This window comes from Oreochromis aureus, linkage group 7 (assembly GCF_013358895.1).
Source record: "Oreochromis aureus strain Israel breed Guangdong linkage group 7, ZZ_aureus, whole genome shotgun sequence".
NCBI classification, from domain to species: Eukaryota; Metazoa; Chordata; class Actinopteri; order Cichliformes; family Cichlidae; genus Oreochromis; species Oreochromis aureus.
The window spans coordinates 47,569,927-47,591,312 of NC_052948.1; the positions used below are offsets into that span (position 1 = coordinate 47,569,927).

The 21,386-nt window shown below is 37.8% G+C and overlaps 1 protein-coding gene across 1 annotated transcript; it reads right to left on the bottom strand.

Annotated features, from left to right (window-relative positions):
• Nucleotides 1-416: 416 nt before the first annotated feature.
• Nucleotides 417-20,847, bottom strand: LOC116331688 (alanine--glyoxylate aminotransferase 2, mitochondrial-like). The gene is made up of 14 exons (XM_031754437.2): nucleotides 20,655-20,847; nucleotides 19,909-19,997; nucleotides 19,540-19,730; nucleotides 16,984-17,107; nucleotides 16,803-16,897; nucleotides 15,418-15,511; nucleotides 14,660-14,753; nucleotides 14,045-14,145; nucleotides 13,694-13,786; nucleotides 12,265-12,397; nucleotides 11,352-11,440; nucleotides 11,102-11,251; nucleotides 1,841-1,939; nucleotides 417-1,055 (listed from the first exon to the last, which is right to left on the bottom strand). The coding sequence occupies exons 1-14, from the start codon at nucleotides 20,749-20,751 to the stop codon at nucleotides 954-956; spliced, it is 1,551 nt and encodes a 516-aa protein (XP_031610297.1). The 5' UTR covers nucleotides 20,752-20,847; the 3' UTR covers nucleotides 417-953.
• Nucleotides 20,848-21,386: the final 539 nt, after the last annotated feature.

Below are 21,386 nucleotides of genomic sequence, written 5' to 3' on the forward strand. Positions count from 1 at the left end.
GACGCTATATATATATGTTACCTTGGCGGTCCACACCCTGGCTTCCTGTGTGAGGTTCCTTTGCATACTCTAGCTTCCTCTCACAGTCCAAGGACATGCATGTTGGGTTAATTGGTGACTCTAAATTGGCTCAGGATGTGAGGTAGATAAAGTGTTTTAAGTAAGAAAAGTATAAAGTGCTTGAAAGCACTGTATGCATGTATGGGCTAAAACACTTTGAGTGGTCAGTAAGACTGAAACAGTGTTATATAAACATGAGTGCGTCACAGTAGAATAAGATTTTGAAATTACAGCAGTATTCCAGTTTGCAGAGTGCAGCAGTGCTACATGGAATCATAATGCTCCTCACAGTGATTCAGTGAACATTAACAGTTATTTCACTTGTATGCTTGCAATGAAAACAGCTGGACACTATGTTACTGTTTCCAGAATATCACGTTTTATTGGTCTGTGGAAATTGGATTTTATCCATTTATTTACACTGATAACAAGATAATAAATCCACTGTCAGAAGAAAACATCTACATCCCTAGTAAGATGATTAAGTATAACTTGCTTAATAACCAGATTAAAAATGGTCAGATTTGGTTTCTAGCTTTCATTATTACTGTAGTATCATAAGTAATAAGCAAAGCATCCCTTTATAAATGATCATAAACGTTTAGCAGATCTAAAAGAGCAAAATGAACTAAAAGTTAGTTATCAATTTTATCAGTGCGGTGTTTGAAGTCTTTGTTATAACAAAATCGTTACACATAATTAGAAAATGTCATCTTCTTAATCACTATACAAAGGTAAAAACAGAGGTAATGAGGTTATTAAGATTAATACTGAGACTTTTACTCTTTATATTGAAAAAGGTCATCTCTGGCTGACCAGGGTCTCTTTAACACGAAGCAAACACTGCCGAACACTGCCAGTGTGCCAGGTCAAGTCTGACCTTTTCCAGGTTTTTATCTTTTTTCCATGTAGTTGCGGACAGACTTGTCAAAGACTGCCACGAAGAAATCAGCATCTTCCTTTGTGATGCACATGGGCGGTTTGATGCGGAAGGTCTAAAAGAGTGATACAAGCAGAACAACAGAGATTATGTAGGCATACAGAAAAGAAAAAAATACTTTGGCCATTTTGAGGCTATCACTGATCTCACAGAGTAATAAACTTATGTTAGGTAACACAATGGGCTTCTATATGCCTGTGCAAATGTTCCTCTAAAATCATCATTCGTTCTCCGATCATTGTAAAGGTGTTTGCAATTAGAAGGAAGCCAATGTGCTTTTCTCTGAAAGAAAACCATTAGAAATTGTCCCAATACTTTAGATATAAAAATACATTTTAGGTGAACCAAATGGCTTACACACAGCAATTTCTCTTTTTCAGTTAACATCAAGTTAAGAAGTGCAAACAGGGTCCTGCAGGGTTCTGGACTATTAAAACATCATTATTCTTTCTCCTTTATGAAAATAATCAGTTCTGCTACCACAAAAAATACCTGCAGCATGTTGTTTTCTAAAGCCATAAATAGAAGAACTAAATAGCAGAGTTGGCATCACAATGTCTCAATAATGCATGATGAGCAGAGCTGGAGGCACAATTACAGATAGAGAAATGAAGAATTCCAAAACCAACATTTTCTGTAATTAAATGTATTATCAAAGTGAGCTACCGCTCAGACGTCTATTTTAGATCCAAGGTAAAAAAGAAAGTAAGCAAAATGACAAGTGTGCTTGAATTGTAGAAAACAACTAGGTTTGTGTTGAAGACACAGCATGTATCGCTGCCACACTGCAGTCTAGCACAAAAATGAGTATACAGAAGGATAGAGGGTGAGTGAAATTACCTGTCCATATATTGCTCCTTTCCCAATCAGGACTCCCATGTCCTTGACATCCTCAAAAATCTCAGCCATTGCCTCAGGGGGTAGCGGATCTCGGCTGGCCTACACATAACAGAAAAAACGGATGTGGGTGGATGTTTTGGTAAGCACAGTAATTTACCCAGCTCAATTACCAGGATAATTTGACCAAATGGCTAGTCCTAAATCACTTTAAACATAGAAGGAGAAATAAATATTTGCCTGGAAAAAATGGTGCATCACTGATAAATTGTATGAGATGTGGTGTGTGACAGTACCCATACAGAGAGGACTGACAAAACGGATGTTTTTCAAACCTTCACTGTAAATATTCCATATGTAAAATTCTTTATTCTTTAAAATAAGGACAGAAAACATTGTTCTTTATTCTTTGTATCCATAATCCAACAGTCAACAGTAAATTCTTTGGTTACTAACATTTTTTAAACATATTCACTTCCACTTTTAAAGGCTGAGCCACATATAGAAACATTATCGAGTCAAAAGGAAAAAGCATTCTTTCTTCTCTTTACTTAAACACTAAACATTACATGTAAAAAAATAGTATATGTCACATCTGTCCTAAATTAACAGTATTAGCACTTACCAAAAATCTTTTTTTTAAATGTTTCTGTAAAAGTTAATCCACCAGTATGTGCAAGCGCTTTAACCAGAATTATATTTTTAATGTTAACATATAATAATTGTTTTTATCCACCAATTTTCAATTTTATAGCTTTATTTAAAAAAGAGAAAAATAATCAAGAAAATTATTATTTTTTGATTAAGATGCCAAATTACAGTTATTTACTTGGATTCCTGAGCAAAATAGTAGTTTTTAGTGCTTGGATGTTATGCTTAATTAATTTCTGACTGCCAGTGTGCCAGGTCAAATTTAGGTATTGAAAACCTGAAATCATTATTGTTTAAAATGGTAAACCGCTGAGAACCCGCTGAAAAGGAAAGCATTTGTATGAAAACACTCTGTGATGCTGCATGGTCTTTGAGACAAATAGGGCAGGACATAAAGTGTTCTCACAGAGCAATCAAGTGTGCTTTGGAGGCGGAAAACAAAATCAGAAAACAAAAGCTGACTGAAGCAGATGTCAGACACCTCAAGGTTTTAATTACTAGAGACAGAAAGAAGACCACTGCTGATCTTCAGACAGAGATAAGCTTCTAAATCAGAGTCTGAGAGGTGCTCCAGTATGACCACAAGCAAAGGATTCAATGAATAAGGCTTAAAGGGAAGAATAGCTGTTAATAAGACCTTATTCAGACTTCCAAACATCTCAGAACACCTCAGAATTGCCAGGAAGCACAAACACTGAACTGCAAATGACTGGAAGAAGGAAGTCTAGACACAGAAATCCAAGTTTGAACTTTTTGGTCAACATTGTCATTTTTACATTTGCAGAAAAACTAGCAAATGTTTTGATGCCAGATCCATTGCACCCACAGTGCAGATTCCATTATGGCACGAGGTTCTGAGAATGCCTCAGGCAAATTAGTTGTCAAGTAGTGTGTGTGGATGAGAGGAAGAGAGAACCCAAACTCAGGACTCGCAGGTGGGTGAGGACTGGTGATTCATTGTAGACAACGGAGGAACGAACAGAACATGAGATGGCAGACTGACTAGACGACTGAAAGACTGGCTGACTGACTGAATGGCTGACTGAGCTGAAAGCACACACAGCAATGACAACAACAATGACAAGAAACTGAACTGATGAAACTGAAGAACTTAAATACACAGGCTGAATGATTAGTGATTAGAGACCGGTGAGTGAACAGCTGAGCTTAATCTGACTAATGACACATGGAAGTAACTGGAACAGCAAAACAGGAAATGAGAACGAGTGACAAAATAAACTGAACATGAACAAACTGAAAACACTGGGTGAACCACCCAGGAACCCTGACATTAGTGAATCACAAACAAGGTCTACACTGAAAAAAAGGCCATGTTGGATTTACTTGATTCAATAGTGGACATTGGTTGCAAATGTTTTGCTTTGGCAGAAACTTAAACAAATGAGTTAAATCAACACAAGTTATTCATATTCAATAAACTTGTGCATTTTGTGTTCAGAAAACGCAATTGGAACATGTTTAGATGAAGTAAGTTGAGCTCTTGGAATATTTTAATCCTACACAATTTTGTCATTTTATTTCAACAGTATTCAATAACTTTTACCCCAGTACTACTTTGTCACTTAAATACTACATGTTAGCTTCATATTACATAATGTCCAACAAAGTTACCATAAAAATTTAATGGATATACAACAACTACCATCCTCCTATCTTTATCCTGGTTGCAGGGGGGGCATAACCCTGAAGTGATAGGTTACAAGGCAGGGTACACCCTGGAGAGCTCACCAGTCTATCACATAGAAACAAACAACCACTTGCACCAGATTGTGGATTTGAACCAAGGACCTTCTTACTGTGAGGCAACAGCACTAACCACCATGCCACCAACCCAGGCTTAACAAACAGGCTTGATGCAGAATTTTCTTTACGTTTTTGTCCTTCATAGGTTACACCACAATAAAAAGCAATAGCATACACGTGGTGTGTGTGTAGTTGTGTGCCTCTTATAACTTCAGTGATTTTGAAATCTCATGTGATCTTGTTAATTTCATGAGTCCAGCAACTAACCACTCTTACTAGACTGTATCATGTCATCTCAACAAGAACAAATTAAGTTGAATTTCATACAGATCCTACATGATTTAATTACATTCAACATAGAAACATGAAACTTTTGTGTTCAAATTAAAAGGTAGACTTTGTTAATGTAACAACCACCCAATTTACTTCTTTTCGGTACACCAAAAAAAGTAAAGGCAGCTGCTTGACTTGACTGAGATGGATGCCTTCCTGAAACCACGATCCAAAGCGCGCGAGACTGAAATCCCGTGCGGTGTTGCGGGATTTAACATTGCTATATTATTGACTTACTTCACTCGAACATGATATGAACAATTTAATCTACCCTCTCTGCATATGACGTAGTTTCTACACTATATAGTTACACTTAACTTTAAAGCATGAGGCAATTGTGTTAAATACACGCAAGATGCTTACATAAATCCAAGAGCTGGCCAATCCCTTTTTTTCAGTGTACCTCAACATCCCGGAATCCCTTCTGGACTGAAACCGATTGGTTATGGGTTTATATACCAACAAAAAATGATCCCAAACACCCTTCAAAGCTGTGCAAAGACTCTTTGACCAAGAAACAGGAAAAAGGAAGTACTTGAACTGATGGAGTGGCCAAATCAAAGCCTACAATGTACTCAAAGACAGACTCCACAAAAGGTTAATTCAAAGCAGGTCTCTGGGACTAGTTAGAAACTATCTGAAAGTCAATATCAAAAGAGCCTGTCAAAGTGCACTTTGACAACGCCAGCAAGAATGCAAGCTGCTCAATGCCTAAGGGCGTATTACGTCTTTTGGTTATTATATGTAAGTAAGGACTATGTAGTAGTTGTTTGTTGAATAACTAATATAATTTTTAGTTTTAAGCAAGTTTTTTACAGATTTGTAAAAACATTTATTTCCTTGTTTCTAACGTGGTCTAATAATCACAGTATATGGTATAAGACTAGAATTTTAAAATAAATTTAACATGTGTCTGTCTGTCTCTGTGGTTGTATGGTCTACCTGTTGTGTCAAGTGAGTCTTGTATCCCCTATTCAGTCATGTCTCTGCATTTCTTTACCTATTCCATGTTTCCTGTTTTGCTTTAATAGTCCCTCATCCTGTGTGTGTGACGTTCCGCATTGCTTCCCTTGGTTTGTTAGTGGATTCTGTTCAGCTGTGTTCCACACTCGTTTTCACTCTGCCCTTACCTCATGTGTCTAATTAAGTCTTCAGTTTTCTTTAGTTTCTGATGGCAATCTCCCCTCTAGCTGTGTTCTGCATGTCCAGTATTTTCTTTTCAGGGTCCTAGTCTCTGAAGAATTAAATTTCCTGTATTCTGTTTCTCGTAAGTCCAGCAATAAAGCTGCCTTTAAGTTTAGTCCAGTTTCTAAGTCCTACATTTGGGTCCTAACTCTGCTTGCTTCACACAACAGCTCATGACAACGTACCAAAGTAAGGACACAAATGTCTATGACAAACCCTCTGATAGAGCATACAGACAGGAATTCTTTTCAGCTTTCAAATTAATGAATGGATCTGAATTCATTTGTTTAACCTTGAATTATGTATGTTGAGAAGACAGACACTGAGTGACTAAATATGGTTCACAACCTGCAGCCATCTTGCAAAAGAAAAAAATATTTAACTAGATGGTTGGTACACAGATAAAAAAATAAATAAATGAATAAAGACGGCAGCAAAAAATAATTAAATAAATAAAAATTTCACTATGTTTTTATATTTGGAATATTCTGATTCAGAATGAAAAGTTCACCCACTTCATTTCTCATTACACTTTTTCTCCTAATGTTTATCCATGTGGTTCATTCCAGAAACTGTGACTCAGTTTCTCAAAACTTCAAACACAAACAAAGAGTTTGCTGCTTTTGTCAAAACCCCACACATCTCTTGCGAAATAAAAAACAGCGCTCAAAAAAACAAAAACACGTCGTCTCTTCTCAAAACGGGTTCCTTCCACAAAAACAATACACACAGATATTACCTGATGTGTTCTCGCAGACCATCATATAAACACTGATGTGATAAATATAAAACAGTACCATGAAAAGTGCTCATGCATGTTTTGGTTTGATGAAGTCATGCTACGTATTCAAATGATTTTGTGCACCTATATGCAAAAAAAAAAAAAAAAAAAAGAAGAATAAAAAAATTGCCTATTTAATGTATATATTAAGCAAATTTACTGATTTCACCATGTAATGTAAGTACAATGAGAAACCCTACACAGATCCCAAAGGGTAAGAAATATATGTGTATTACTGCAATACAACGTGTTCAGCTGAACTGACAAAAAAACTGCTGCTACCTCACAGACCCCCTCTCACTCTTCCTCTTTGTTCTTCCTGTTTCAGCTTCTTGCCTAACTCTTGAAGAAATGACTCAAAGCCTCTTTTATACTCTGACACATGATTAAATTGTTCTTACAGTTGAGTTTGCAAAGGTGCAAAAAGAGTTGGACCAATTTCTAAATCAGTGTGTTGCATTTTGAAGGCCAGTGTTCCTACAGGTGAAAGAAAGTGTGCTGAATGATGCACTTTGTGTTCAGAGATTTGCAAGAGTCTGATTTAGAATGACATCTGAGCAAAACAGGTGGAAATGTCAGTAGTAATACATATGTGCTTTTTAACATGGCCTTCACAAATGGTAAGTAAAACCAGACTATTACTGTATTTTATAAATGTGTATCATAGGATATTATAGGATATTCAATCTATTTTCTTGTCTAAAACAAAAGCCTGATTTTTAGAAGCGCGTGAGAACGGCGCAGGATACGTTTCTTCAGAAACACCCGATTTTATAGGTCAAAGGAGTCCTCTAACAAGCACAAGGTGTGTACAGGATTATGGCTGTTTAAATACATGTTTCTTTTTGTTTTGTTTTTAAATTATGTATTAGCTGGGTTTTTCTCTGATTTGCATCCAGCATTAATAAACTGACCAGAAAAACATTCAGACTCTGCGATCACAAGACCAAACCTTACGCCAGGTTTGTATACAAATGTCTGTATACATGTTTCGGAATTTAAAAAAGGTTTAAATAATTACAAATGTTTTTTTGCCCACTGTTTTTTAAACCTACAGGCCTGAGACAGAGCACGATGCGTGTGGAGAACTGGGCCCATCCGGAATAACACAGGCCATACGGTGAGTATACTCATAAAGAAAAAAAGACACGTGTATATTCTGCTTTGAAACGACACAGTGCGTATATATAATGTTTTAACACATGTCTATCTGTACAGCCGGCACAGCACCCCTTCGCATGATGAGGACGATGACGAGCCCGTGTCATTTCTGGAATATTTACGTCATATAGAACTGCCAGAAGAACAAGACCAAGAACAAGCAACCGCAATACAGCCTCTGTGTGACAGTGGAGAGCCAAACCCATTTTTTTCTAACATCTACAGAAGTAGGGCTATGTGGCACACAGCAAGTAGCATTCTCTGATGTTAGCAGATTTGGGAAACACTTAAACATCAAGATTGTAATCTATTATAACGCTGCAGGGCATAAACGCCTGCATTGTTTTTTCACACATGATGAGCCAAACCGAAACATGCTTATTTTGTATCTGCACATTGGGCATTACCATGAGCATACTGATTGGAAAACCCACAGCTTTTCTCGGGTCAGCCTATGTGTGTAATTTCTGTTACAACACATATGAAGCACCACTATACCACAGCTGTAAATACAGATGTAACGTATGTTTCACACTCTGTCATCAGCACAGGGGACCCAACATGAAATGCAGCGACTGTAACCACATCTGCAAATAACAACAATGTTACCAACAACACAAATTACCAGAAATAAAACACAACATGGTCCCTTGTGATAATATGAAGCACTGCATGGGTTCTGGTATAGTGGTGCTTCATATGTGTTCATATGTGTAACAGAAATTACACACATAGGCTGACCCGAGAAAAGCTGTTGGTTTTTCAATCAGTATGCTCATGGTAATGCCCAATGTGCAGATACAAAATAAGCGTGTTTCGGTTTGGCTCATCATGTGTGAAAAAACAATGCAGCCGTTTATGCCCTGCAGCGTTATAATAGATTACAATCTTGACGTTTAAGTGTTTCTCAAATCTGCTAACATCAGAGAATGCTACTTGCTGTGTGCCACATAGCCCTACTTCTGTAGATGTTAGAAAAAAATGGGTTTGGCTCTCCACTGTCACACAGAGGCTGTATTGAGGTTGCTTGTTCTTGGTCTTGTTCTTCTGGCAGTTCTATATGACGTAAATATTCCAGAAATGACACGGGCTCATCATCATCCTCATCATGCGAAGGGGTGCTGTGCTGGCTGTACAGATAGACATGTGTTAAAACATTATATATACGCACTGTGTCGTTTCAAAGCAGAATATACACGTGTCTTTTTTTCTTTATGAGTATACTCACCGTATGGCCTGTGTTATTCTGGATGGGCCCAGTTCTCCACACGCATCGTGTTTCTGTCTCAGGCCTGTAGGTTTAAAAACAGTGGGCAAAAAACATTTGTAATTATTTAAACCTTTTTTAAATTCCGAAACATGTATACAGACATTTGTATACAAACCTGGCGTAAGGTTTGGTCTTGTGATCGCAGAGTCTGAATGTTTTTTTGGTCAGTTTATTAATCCTGGATGCAAATCGGAGAAAACCCAGCTAATACATAATTTAAAAACAAGAAAAAAAGAAACATGTATTTAAACAGCCATAATTCTGTACACACCTTGTGCTTGTTAGAGGACTCCTTTGACCTATAAAATCGGGTGTTTCTGAAGAAACGTATCCTGCGCCGTTCTCACGCGCTTCTAAAAATCAGGCTTTTGTTTTAGACAAGAAAATAGATTGAATATCCTATAATATCCTATGATACACATTTATAAAATACAGTAATAGTCTGGTTTTACTTACCATTTGTGAAGGCCATGTTAAAAAGAACTCTGTTAGTCTTGCTGACCGGAAGAAATGCTCTGCTCCGTAGCGTGTCCTGACACCGAAATGCCGCGACTCTAAAGCACTGAGGATCATTTTATGTGGGCGGGTGTTTCCAAAAACAATAGAGGGCGCCGCTGTGTCTGGGGGTCCCAACATATAAATGATGCACCTGAGGGCTTTTGCCTTTGCTGAGGAATTTCAATCAATAAACCTTCGGTTGAAACAAACGTTGCTATCTACATGGGGCAAAATAAAGAAGGGCACCACGACGCTGCTAGCTAGTTCGGACGATAGAGGGGCGCCGCTGTAACTGCAGTGGTGGTGGTGGTGGGGGGGCATAAAAGCACATACGTATCACTACTAACGTCCTTAGAATTTAGCAGTTTTGAGCCATGCTGTCAATCCATTCATGTGCTTCACGTGTTCTGAACTGTGTGCATAGTTTAATTTTGTTGCATGTGTTTGATGGGGAAAAAAATCAATTGGTCCACTGACTGTACAGCAGTGCTACGGTTTGATGGTCCTTCGACATCACACTTGTGCTGATTAGAGACAGTGGTGTTGTTCTGAACTACCAATCATTTAAATTAAGTCATGGAAATACCTGCTGATTTCTCGCTGTTTGTTTTTTCAGCTAGAAACCGTGGTGTCCGCCCTCCAATCCCGAAAGGCCGAAAACAGAATCGGAACTAACAAGCTGCTCACGATAGGGAGCCAAAATTTCATTGCAGTCCAATTCCACTGCATATGCACGTGACAAATAAAGGGCTTCTATCTATCAAAATCTATCACTTTCATACACTAAAATTCAATTTCCACATTACAGCCCTTTGACGCCACCTGCAAAGCACAAACGAACTGTGCTGGCGAAGAGAAACGCTGGTCAAAATGACACCATTAACAACATATCAACAGCAAGATATTTTCCAAGCAGAAATCACAAATTCTCTCAAAAATGAAGTCACTGAAATAGAAGAGTCAGCTCCAGGGCAACAGTGAGCAGAGTTTCTGCCACTGTATTGCAAGCTCCAGTAGCCTGAATGGCCTGTTGATTCCCCAGTGAGACAAAGCAAGAGGATTAACAATATTATTTTTTTAGCTAATACATGTACTCTTGCTGCTAGCAGTTTTACATGTTAAAAAAACAGTGTGAAAAAACCTATAGGATGATTGAAAAGAAGGCACTGAGAACCAGGCGTTACAACTGTAAACGATTTTTCCTGAACAGCTGATACCCACCCACCTGTGTTCTTTGCTGTGTGTGAACAACATTAACTTCTCTTGCTTGTATAGGCTGTAAAATGGGAAATAAGCTCCCTGCTTCCTCTCTTTTCTCACCCACTGCATGTACAGAGCTGCAAACACAGCTCTGCTCTGGTCTGTCTGTGCATCACAATACATCTTTTTACAAGCAATTTTTTTTCTGGCTGTAGAGTCTGTATTATTTCTTTTCTTTGTTCAATTCTTTCAAATATTAAAGGAAAATAAAAAAAAGTGCATGCACTGCAGCCACAATACTGTCAGACAGGCACAAGTGCTGCAGCTAACGGTTAACTTGGGCACTGCTGGGCAATGGCCCCAGGGAGGCACAATGCAAATATGTATTGTATAAACATATGAATAGAATGGGTCACTGCACCTTGTCTCGGACCATTTCCACACCGATCTGCAGGCCTTTTCCACGGACATCACCGATGATCTCATACTTGTCTCTGAGTTTCGCGAGCTCTGTTATCAGATAGGTGCCCACACGAAGGCTGTTCTGCTGGGTGTCGTCCTCTCTGATGGTCTGTTAAGGAAAAATGCAGTTGTTTTTCTGTATTTTAGTGTCGCTGCTGTCACTGTTATTTTGAACAGGCTTCATTTAGAAAAGGTTAAAGAATTCCTACATCAAGCACCGATGAAGCAACAGCACAAGCCAAAGGATTTCCCCCAAAGGTGTTGAAGTGAAGCCCCTTGGAAAAGGAGGCTGCAATTTCTAAGACAAACAAAACAAAACAACAAAAAATGAAAAAACAAATTCAAACTTCCAGCGACTGCTCCGTTTACATTACATCTCAAAATACAAGATACATATAAAATACTTTTGTGAAAAATGAATTCATGTTGAACTCTTTATCAACATGATACTAGGTCTTTCAGTATTGTTTAACACTAACAATCTAAAACGGATGAAAATGGAAGTCTGATGGTACTTTTCAAGGTAACACCTCAGTCAGACAGCTACTATATGATAAACAAAGAGAGGCTCACATTGAGGCTCAAAGCATTAATAATCCAACAGTACAAGTCTCCCAGGGCTCCAGCAGCGTTGTGCAAATGGAACAAGTACTAGAAGCTTTTCTTCTAATCAATCTATGTCTTAGGTATTCAATGCGGAACTATTTTTTCCTCCTTGTCTACTTTCCTCAATTTCTTGCTGAGAGCTTGGCTGAAGTGGTGAGTCACAACTGGAGAGTCGATTATTTCATTCACTCGCAATTTCAGTAAAAAAAAAAAATAAAAAAAAATTCTGGTCTGCTTGTTGCTTGAGAAGTATAAAGTAATTAATAAATAAAAAAAATAAGCTTTTATGGTGTCCTTGTTTTTTTTTGATAATCTATAAATACATATTAAATTGTTGAGTCTTCACATCCAAAAAGCTCCGTCACTACCTGGCAGAAAGAGACAGATGCTGTCTCACCACGGCCAGTTACATTTTGCCAGTTTAGTAGTGAAAATAATGTATAGTGTAATTAAATGTATTTGTTTATGTTCCTTGAGTATACAAGCAGATCTTCAAACACTAGAGCATATTCTCACCTGGTGTTGTAACAACAGCTCCCATCGGGAATCCATTGCCAATGCCCTTCGCCATTGTAACCATATCAGGAATGACATCGTGGCCTTGGAAACCCCAAAAGTGGCTTCCTGTTCGTCCAAATCCAGTCTGGACCTGCCAGGTGAAAAACAGATGATTAAGTGATTTATTTATTTATTTTTCCCCCTTTTAGGAGTGCTACAGTAATGGAAACACAAAGGAAAAAAACACATAAGTGTTCATAAGAATTTAATACCTATTGGGGGTGTTGTAGGAATCTGTAATTTAATCAAGATAATAAAACATCTCCCTTCAAACGCTGAGTCTCATTCACTAATACTAGCCTGCAGCACCTTTGTCTTCCTTCCATATTCAGTGGTGACTCAAACAAAATACTGTCACAGACATACATTTTGGTGACTGTTAAATTATTGCACAGTTTCATTCAGACTGGCTTACCTGTCAGAGAGGAGATAAGGTACATACTGACATATGTGCATTGAAATGGTCTTAGAGTACGTACAAACTAAGTGCACACACAAAATAATTTGTTGTTTTTGGAGACAGAAATGCACTGCAATAGTGAAAAAACAGGAGAATTTTACAACTGAAGAAACTGAAACAATAACGCCCACCTCCTCATTGAATTTCCTCAGGACTGAAGAAAAAAATCCAGAGCTGGGGTAGCTAAGGTGGTAAGTTTTGTGTCAAATGGTACATTTGACATAAACAGTTTGACATGGACAGTTTGACATAAAAAATGATGCAGAAAAAAAGAGCAGAATAAAAGAAAGGAAACAGGTGCCGGACTGCCTGATCTTAGCACAAAATTGATCTGCCACTATTTCAATAAAATCCAATTGATTTTTAATATTAGGAACGAAAAACTGAAATATGATCAGGTCTTCAGTATCAGTCGATCTATTTTGTTCCCATTTGTTCTTCAGTCTATTGCAGGACATGATCAATATTGTGTTTGGTTGTTGTATTGAAACAGACTACTCAAAAGTTTTCCTATAAGAACAGGTTTTTCTAAACAAAGTTTATCAGACTAAATCCACCTACTCCTGCATTTGTGTGTAAAACTAGTATGTGTGGTTGAGGCACAGATGTGCAAACATACTGTTTATGCCCACTGACTTGGTAGCTTATGAGTGATTGGCAGTTACTTTCTTATTTTTTAATGCATTTAGGAATATTTTATAACAATGCTTTACCATGAAGCACTTTATTTAAATGGAAGTAACACAGCAGATTCAACACGTGTGGCAGCACATGTACCGATGTGCTTAATCTCCACTTTCGAATAAGCTGTGGCAGGCTTAAAGATTTTGTTTTAAAGAATTTAAAAAACAAACAAAAAACTAACCCAAACAAAACAATGTAGCTAAAACTTTTAATTAGAAAACCTATTTAACATTTGCACCTAACCTCGTCAGCAACGCAGATTCCTCCTTGCTCTCTTACAAGTTTGTAAGCCTCCTTAAGGTAGTTTTTAGGATACTGCACAGCTCCTCCCACTCCCTGTATAAACACACACGTGCACATCCCACTGTCACATCTTAATTAACACAAACACAGCGACCATTCTGAACAAGGTAAAACAACAAACATGGACAGTATGATCACAAAGGCCTGTTCTAAATTAAATCAGAATCCATTCAGTGTAACCACATGTTTAACCTAAAAAGAAAAAAGGAAATATTTAAAGAAACAGACATGGATAGGAGAATTATATAGAAATATATAATTTATAATATACTCTACAACTGAATAAAGTACCTGAATCGGCTCTCCAAAGAAAGCAGCTATTCTATTTGGGACACTTGTAGCAAATGTCTCTTTCAGTTGTGCAATGTACTGTTGATTTGCCATGCAGTGACCTGTGGAGGGGGAACAACACAAAAAACTTTCTTGTCAGTTTAGATGGTTGGCTGATTCAGATATTATTTTGCTGTGACAGATGTTTGGTTTGTGCAAAAATCCATGAAATTGTGCTGACAATGGGACCATTTTCAAGTGGTCTAGTAGAGACAGGTTATAATTAACATTCCTGAAAGTGGTAAAACATTAAAAGAAGTAAATACTCAACAGCTGCCTTGTTTTGGGGGTTATAAGTAATCTGCCCTACTCTGTATTATGAAAGAAGTGAATCGCAACTCAAAAGGAAAACAGAAAATTACAAAAATGAAAGTATATAATTTTGTTTAAATGCATGTTTCAATCAAGAATGACCTATGCAAAACAAAGACACCCCCCCCAAACACATCTCCTTTTTTCACCTGGATACAGACAGATTATTATAAAAAAAATTAAAAACATCTCCCTCTTTTATTCTGTTTATTAGAACAGAACGGGTACATTGGCACTGAGCCACAAGTGCACATGTTTGTGTACCTTGGGCACAAGTGCACTCTCTGATGGTCTGAACAGGGGAGTCTCTGCAGTGGCTTCCTCCCCAAGGCCCTCTGAACACATCGGGACACATGGTCTGTTCATTGGACAGAAATCAGGTCTTCTTATTTCAGTTTAACAGCACAAATAAAGCATCACCAAACTTTATTGCTGTGAATGCATCGGTCGCCTTCAGCCCATTTTAGAATTATATTTAATTAAGTAGATATAAAATGTGCAAATGAATTAGTTTAAATAATGCAAACACATTCAGTGAAAGAATATTACCTTTAATACATTTCAGCCTTAAATGTGTCACTTTAAGCCAATTATTAACCAGATGCCACCTACAAGTTTACTTTGTTAATGTTTCTAAATCATGTTTATCTCGATCAAATGTTTTCTGCTGAGACTGGATTCATCCAGATAGACAACACCCACTATCCATAGGGCACCAGGGATCACTGAAAAGTTTGCTTAGAGTTAAAAATTAAAAAATTTTGACTCACTGCCTTTGGAGTCATCAGTACTCAACCCAACTGAACAACAAGATTTGCATATGAGGTAATATCTTTTTGTGAGTAATGTTAGATTAAAAGTTGAAAAGATTTTCAAGAATTAATGCCAGTGTTTTATTGCAGTTTTTTTCTTTAATTTGCCACTCTTGTTTATATGTGTGTCTATGCACTGAATGGGAAAGCTTCCAGTTTTCAGATACAACAAAGTTTTGTTTTTTTTTGCTGTCTTCTTGCAGTACCTACATTTGTGCAGCCAAAACCACTGGCAACAGGGTATTTATATGCTGCATTGGAAGTGAGGCCAATGGTCTGTGGACTGCCACCATGATATGACCCTCTAGAAGACAAAAATACACATTACTGGCAACAATACCGCAATCCTCAACGTTGTTTTTCATGATTTACTTTAACTCTGTGTTTCTCTTTTCAGTGCCTCCAATCAGATAAAATAACATGAATTAATAGCAGAAAAAGGACAATAGTAAAAACAGTAAGACAATAAAACAAACAAAAACCCGAGGCCGGTAGTACGAAACAAGATTATAGGATTAGCAAAGCTGCTTCAACCTGAGTAATTTCAGTGTTACAAAGGTGTGGCATCATGACAACTTATATTGCACGTCTAACTAGATCAACAAATATAAATCAGCCCCTACTGACAGTTCTCTGGAAAATAGCGGCAGCATTGCTGAAGGTTGCCTTCGACCGCTGTGTGTGGCTACAAAAAGGTTTTTATAAATGTCTTAAGCCTTTGTTGTTTCCTTGGGAGCACCTGTGAGAAATATGGCAGCTCCGAAGCGGTCCTATTCCTGCATTTTTCTGTTGGCTGCAAACAATTTAAAATCATTTTTAAGTCTTAAAGATCCCTTGAAACCTTGCATCTCCCTAGCCACTTTGTTAGGTATTCCCGTAACTCCACTGATAAGCGTGCAGACAGCGTGACTTCAATCTGAGCATCAGAATCATAAGGAAACGTGACTTCTAACATGGGGTGGTTGTTGGTGCCACATGGGCAGGTTTAAATATTTCAGAAACTGTTGATCTACTCTGCAGAAAAAAAAAAGAAAATAACCAGTGAGCGGCAGTTCTCTTGGTGAAAATGCATCGTTGATGCCAGAGGTCAGTAACTCAAATAAACACTTATTGCAATCAAGATATGCAGAAGGGCATAAAACACATTCATACAGCATTTATAATACTACACTACTTTCTAGTATAGCCACTCACACTTCTGCTCTTTCTGCAGCTGCTGTGTTTATTTTAGTTTGTATTACATGTTTAACCTCCTTAATATTTCCAATCATGTCAGTTTTATCTTCTTTTGTAAAAATCAGTTGCTACACTGTCAGTAGACCCATCCCTGTTTGTGATTGGTCATTTGCTTCAACACCACCCCCTTCATGCGAAACCCTGGGTCAATAACCACCTTCATGAGATTGATTAGGCTGATTATACTGGGTATGTTGACCCTGCCTCGTAGTAAACAATGGCTATGAATTTTTGTCTGTTAACAGGTTAGTAACCAAAGTTGCCAAAAATCAAACATTTCTACAGAATTTACAATTTTCTTTCATCAGGAGGTGAGTGGGATAGATTTGGTATTCATAGAAAGAAGGAAAAATTTAGACCTTAAACTAATTATATCGTAGTTGCCTGTGTGGAGACGAGCCATCAAAATTGCCAGGTCATTGGCTTCCGAGCCACTGTTTGTCAGATATATCACCTGGACAGAGAACAGACCAGCACACTGTTTAATGACAGCATCAGCCCATGATGACAGCTAATTCAATGAAAAACTCAATATCTTACCTTTAGCGGATCTGGGAAGTGGGAGGCTAGTTTTTCACAATACTCATGAAGCGTTGGATAAACATAGATGTTAGTTGTATGCCACAGTTTCTTCAGCTGCTGCTCTGCAGCTGCTGTTACTTTCCTGTCAACAAAGAAGCCATTTCATTTTCTCCGTGATAATATAGAATAGAATAGAATAGAATAGAATAGAATAGAATGCCTTTATTGTCATTATACAGCTGTACAATGAGATACAGAGCATCTCCTACTCAGTGTAAACATGTTTGGGGGGGGGGTACAGTTCTGCAGCACTATATACATATGGACAGTATTAACATAGGGAAGAAGATGTATATATATATAAAATGTACAATTTACAAACCGTAAACAATATGTAATAATATATAATATGATGATTTAGTAATTAGAAAAGTACTTCAGCAACTTCCAACAAGTACTTTGCTAAATATGTTAGATTCAGTCATTCAGAGTGTTCGCACCAGTTCTTGTACAGTAACCTTTCTCAACGTAGAACAATGCTTTCATAGTTACTTTAGAGAATTCACAACCTAACTGGGCTTATAAAACTATAGCGTCTAATCTATAACTTTCATAGCTCACTTGTCTGAAGTGCGGTACACGTTTGTTGTTAGATGCGGACTGACCATTTCTGCAGGGAAAAATCAGTAATTATTGATATTACCAGCTGCTGCTGTCTAATGCAACAGGTGTGAAATAAGATTAAAAATGTCTAGAAACAGCTGGAACCAACAAACTACCTTCGGCTCATGTTAGCATTTAAAAAAAATCTAATTAAAGGCGTTACTCATTAACAGATGTACAACAGTGAGGGAAAAAATCAGGTGGAAAGGACGTAGGGGACTTTACACAGGTTCTTTAAAGGCATGAAGAATGTGGAGTTTTTTTAGCGCTTCGTGATTTTTTATGGAGTACATTTTGTGCTGACATGTGGAAAAAAAAGTGATGTTCAGATTGTGTCCAGCAGACAATAAATTAGCTTGGCAAAGAGAAACCAGGAGACAACCGCCAGGCCAAGGACTGGGAGCCGATTGATACTGGGCCATGGGAGTTGAGGCTCGGCTATTTTTTTTTAATCGTTTTTATCGTTAACTCAGTTTCCCTGGGTCTTTTCCCGTGTGTTATGAATAAATCTTGTTTTTTGGTACCAGTACCGGTTTCATTTAGTTGTATTTATCCGCGACACCTTAAAGGGCGGTCCGTGAAAATATTGTCGGACATAAACCGTTTTGTGGCGCAAAAAGGTTGGGGACCACATGTAGGGCATTCTCTAAAACGACCAAGCTACTCGGGATGCTAGAAAGACTGAGGTCTTATAGGAGAGGCTTACAGAATTATTAGCCCCATATTTTTTTTTCAGTATTTCCAGAGTATCTGTTAAATAGAGCAAGGGATTTTTAAGACGAACATCTTTGTTTTATTGTCGATGTTTATATTATTTTACTTTACACATAGAAACAAAATTATTTAACAAAAACCTAAACTATCGGTTTCCAAACTATTAGTCCCCCGATGTTAATAGTCAAACATGTATCATATCTTCTTGGATAACAGCCTGCAGCAGCTTTGTTGTAGTTTTCAACAAATCTCCTGAGAAATCCCAGCCCATTCTTCTTTGACGAATCGCTCAGCCTCCTCTAGATTTTATGGTCAATAGTCAATAACGTTTACTTTGGTCCTCTTAAGGTAGTTCTTCACCAGGAGCCACATCTGATTTGGGTTGTTGTTGTCGTGTTGAAAGACAAACAGCATAATACTCCCGCCACCGTGCTTCACTGTGGGGATGGTGTTTTTGAGTTGTAAAGAACACACATGTCAGGCTGCGTGTTCAGTTTGCATAATCTTTCTCCAGGTTCTCCTGGCGTACTTCAGTCTGCCTTAAAGGCATCTCTACTTGTAGTGATTGTCTTCTTTAAGATTTTATTCTTTAGGTTATTCACTCATGTCTTAGCAGTTGTTCTGGGGTCTTAAGGCACATCTCTCACTAGTTTTATTTCCAGAGTCTTTAAAACCTTTCAATCCTGCCAGGTTTTTTCTCTTTTGTGGGGCTTTTTCTATGAATTCCTTTATGATACTTCTCACTCCAGTTCTTGACACTTTGGGATAACACACTGGGATAACTTGTATTTCTATCTTCTGCTTTGTGAGTGTCAATAATTCTTGAAGTTACAATTCAAGTTACAGCTTAAACCCTTGATCAAATGTTTATATTGTGCATAAATTTGAAGATAACCACGGCTGTAACTGGATTGTTTTAACTCTGAGCATTACAAAGTTAAAGCACATTTTTTAAAATAATTATTTTATTAATTGTTATTATTAAATAATGTATGCTTTCTTAAGAAAATGGGCATGTTTAAAAATGCTTCATTTTAAAATAAAACATGCTTACAATAGCACTGTATGCTGGGTGGAAAGTGGTGCATAAATGTTACAATAACCGACTCATGTCAGTGTCTCTACTTCATCCATAGGATGCCTGTGTTTGTTAAATACTTCTCCATGTGTGGCACAGCAAACTGTAAAGGACCTTACGGATGGCAGTGGCCCACACCGACAGTTGCCACACCAGCAAACAGATCCAGATATCGTCTCCCGTCCACATCCCACAGCCACTGCATGTACCCCTGGTGGATGAACACTGGCTTCTTATAATAAGTAACCTTCATGGTCATGGGGTTGCAGTTCTGTCTGCGGATCTCTATCATACGGTCTTTGGACATACCCTTGATAGAGACAAGTACACAAGATAAGGGTTGCAGAACAGGATGTTTATTTTTTTTGTGACCGAGGTTTGTTACTTACTGGGCTGAAGTGCTCATTTATTCAACCAACTAAGTACTATTATTACTGAAGCGATTACATAATGCAAGGCCAAATGTACCAGCAGGAGTCTGCTCTTACCGTGTATTTTTCTGGATTGAAATTGCACGGGGGCATCTCTGGCACGTCTGTAGAGGTAGGCTTGAAGGCTGATTTCTGACATAATGCTCCTGTAAATTAATTGCAGCGTAAAAACAAAAGAAGAAGAAGGAAAGAACAGCTGGCTGACAACCATCGAGCTCTCTATTTTATCTGGCAGAGGATGATCAAAGCTTTGGGGTGACATTTCAGTGACATTATGTGAAACATCTTTCTGTTGACACAAATGCCAAATATTTAACACCCAATGAGTGTAATTACTAATCATCAACAAAAAAAACCCACACACATCAGGTTTAAACTGTGTTTGCTTTTGATGCTACTGGTTTCATTTCATTCACACTTTTCAACAATATTGAAGCCAGGATGGGACCACATTAAGATAACCTTTGACCTCACAGCACACTGATGCAATGCTGCCTGTTTGCTTGTTGTGAAACCAGCAGACATCTACAAATGGCATGGCTGTGACAGATCTTCAAATTGAGATATTATTAAAAGAAAAAAAAAATCATAATCCGTGAATCAATTAACTGAAATACTGACTGGGAAAATGTTAACATTACAGAAAGTTATGCCAGCACAGCAGGCCCCCCACCCAAAAACAAAAACAGGTCATGTTTTGTGAACAGTTATGCTCCTCCTGCACTGTAATAGCAACAAACCAAAAAGCGTAACACACTTATATAGTGAAGATAAAAGCTGGAGCTGAAGCAGGGAGAACTCACCACTTGCCCCGTGGAAATAGGCCAAACTGGGCCTTGAGCAGGACCCTCGTGTTAAAGCATCACAGCGTCCGCTTAGACTCGATATAGCTTTATACATGGTGGGCAGGCACTGAGGGGGTACACGACAAGTGCTCTTCTTCCACCGTGTTGACAGAAAATAGCAGCAGGTAAGGCGGGTACCCGGTTTTCTTTCTCAAAAAAAAAAGTGTTTGAAGTGGGCGGTGACGTCCCTCGCGCGCTCACAACGTCATAGTATGTGCGAGCACATTCCTGAACTTGTCCCCCTTAAGATTAGCAATTTATTGGAAAAAAAATAGTAACCTCACAAAGTTATGCGCACAAAGAAGATACAGAATATATAATAAATTAGTATCAACAAAAAAGGCTGTCTAAAGTCTAAAACCGGTTTAAACCGGTTTTTAAACGAGTCCACAAAAAGAGAAGGATCATTTTTATTGTGTGAAAAGGATACACAGTATAAAGATTTTTCATCCTTTTATGTACTTAATGTGTTGTGTACTTTATTTGTGTACACAACAGTCCATTTTTGTTCACAAGTGAGCCAAAAAAACATGATTATTAACCCGAAAAAATCAGAAGAAAACCAATTAATAATTTTCAGATTTCTTTTAAAGTACAAAAAAATTGATCGCTCTAAAAATGTTAAGATTTAAATAAATAGATAAATAACACTTATCCACGGTGTGTCTTTTGTCCTGTCTCTCTGTGCTC

What these genes read in the sequence shown, in the direction of transcription:
- LOC116331688 (XM_031754437.2), bottom strand. Translation starts at nt 20,751, where the DNA reads ATGTATAAAGCTATATCGAGTCTAAGCGGACGCTGTGATGCTTTAACA. An exon ending in TACGATATAATTAGTTTAAG is followed by an intron (nt 15,512 to 16,802) that starts GTCTAAATTTTT and finishes TTTGTCTTCTAG; the next exon opens with AGGGTCATATCATGGTGGCA. An exon ending in TCTTTGGAGAGCCGATTCAG is followed by an intron (nt 13,787 to 14,044) that starts GTACTTTATTCA and finishes GTGTTTATACAG; the next exon opens with GGAGTGGGAGGAGCTGTGCA.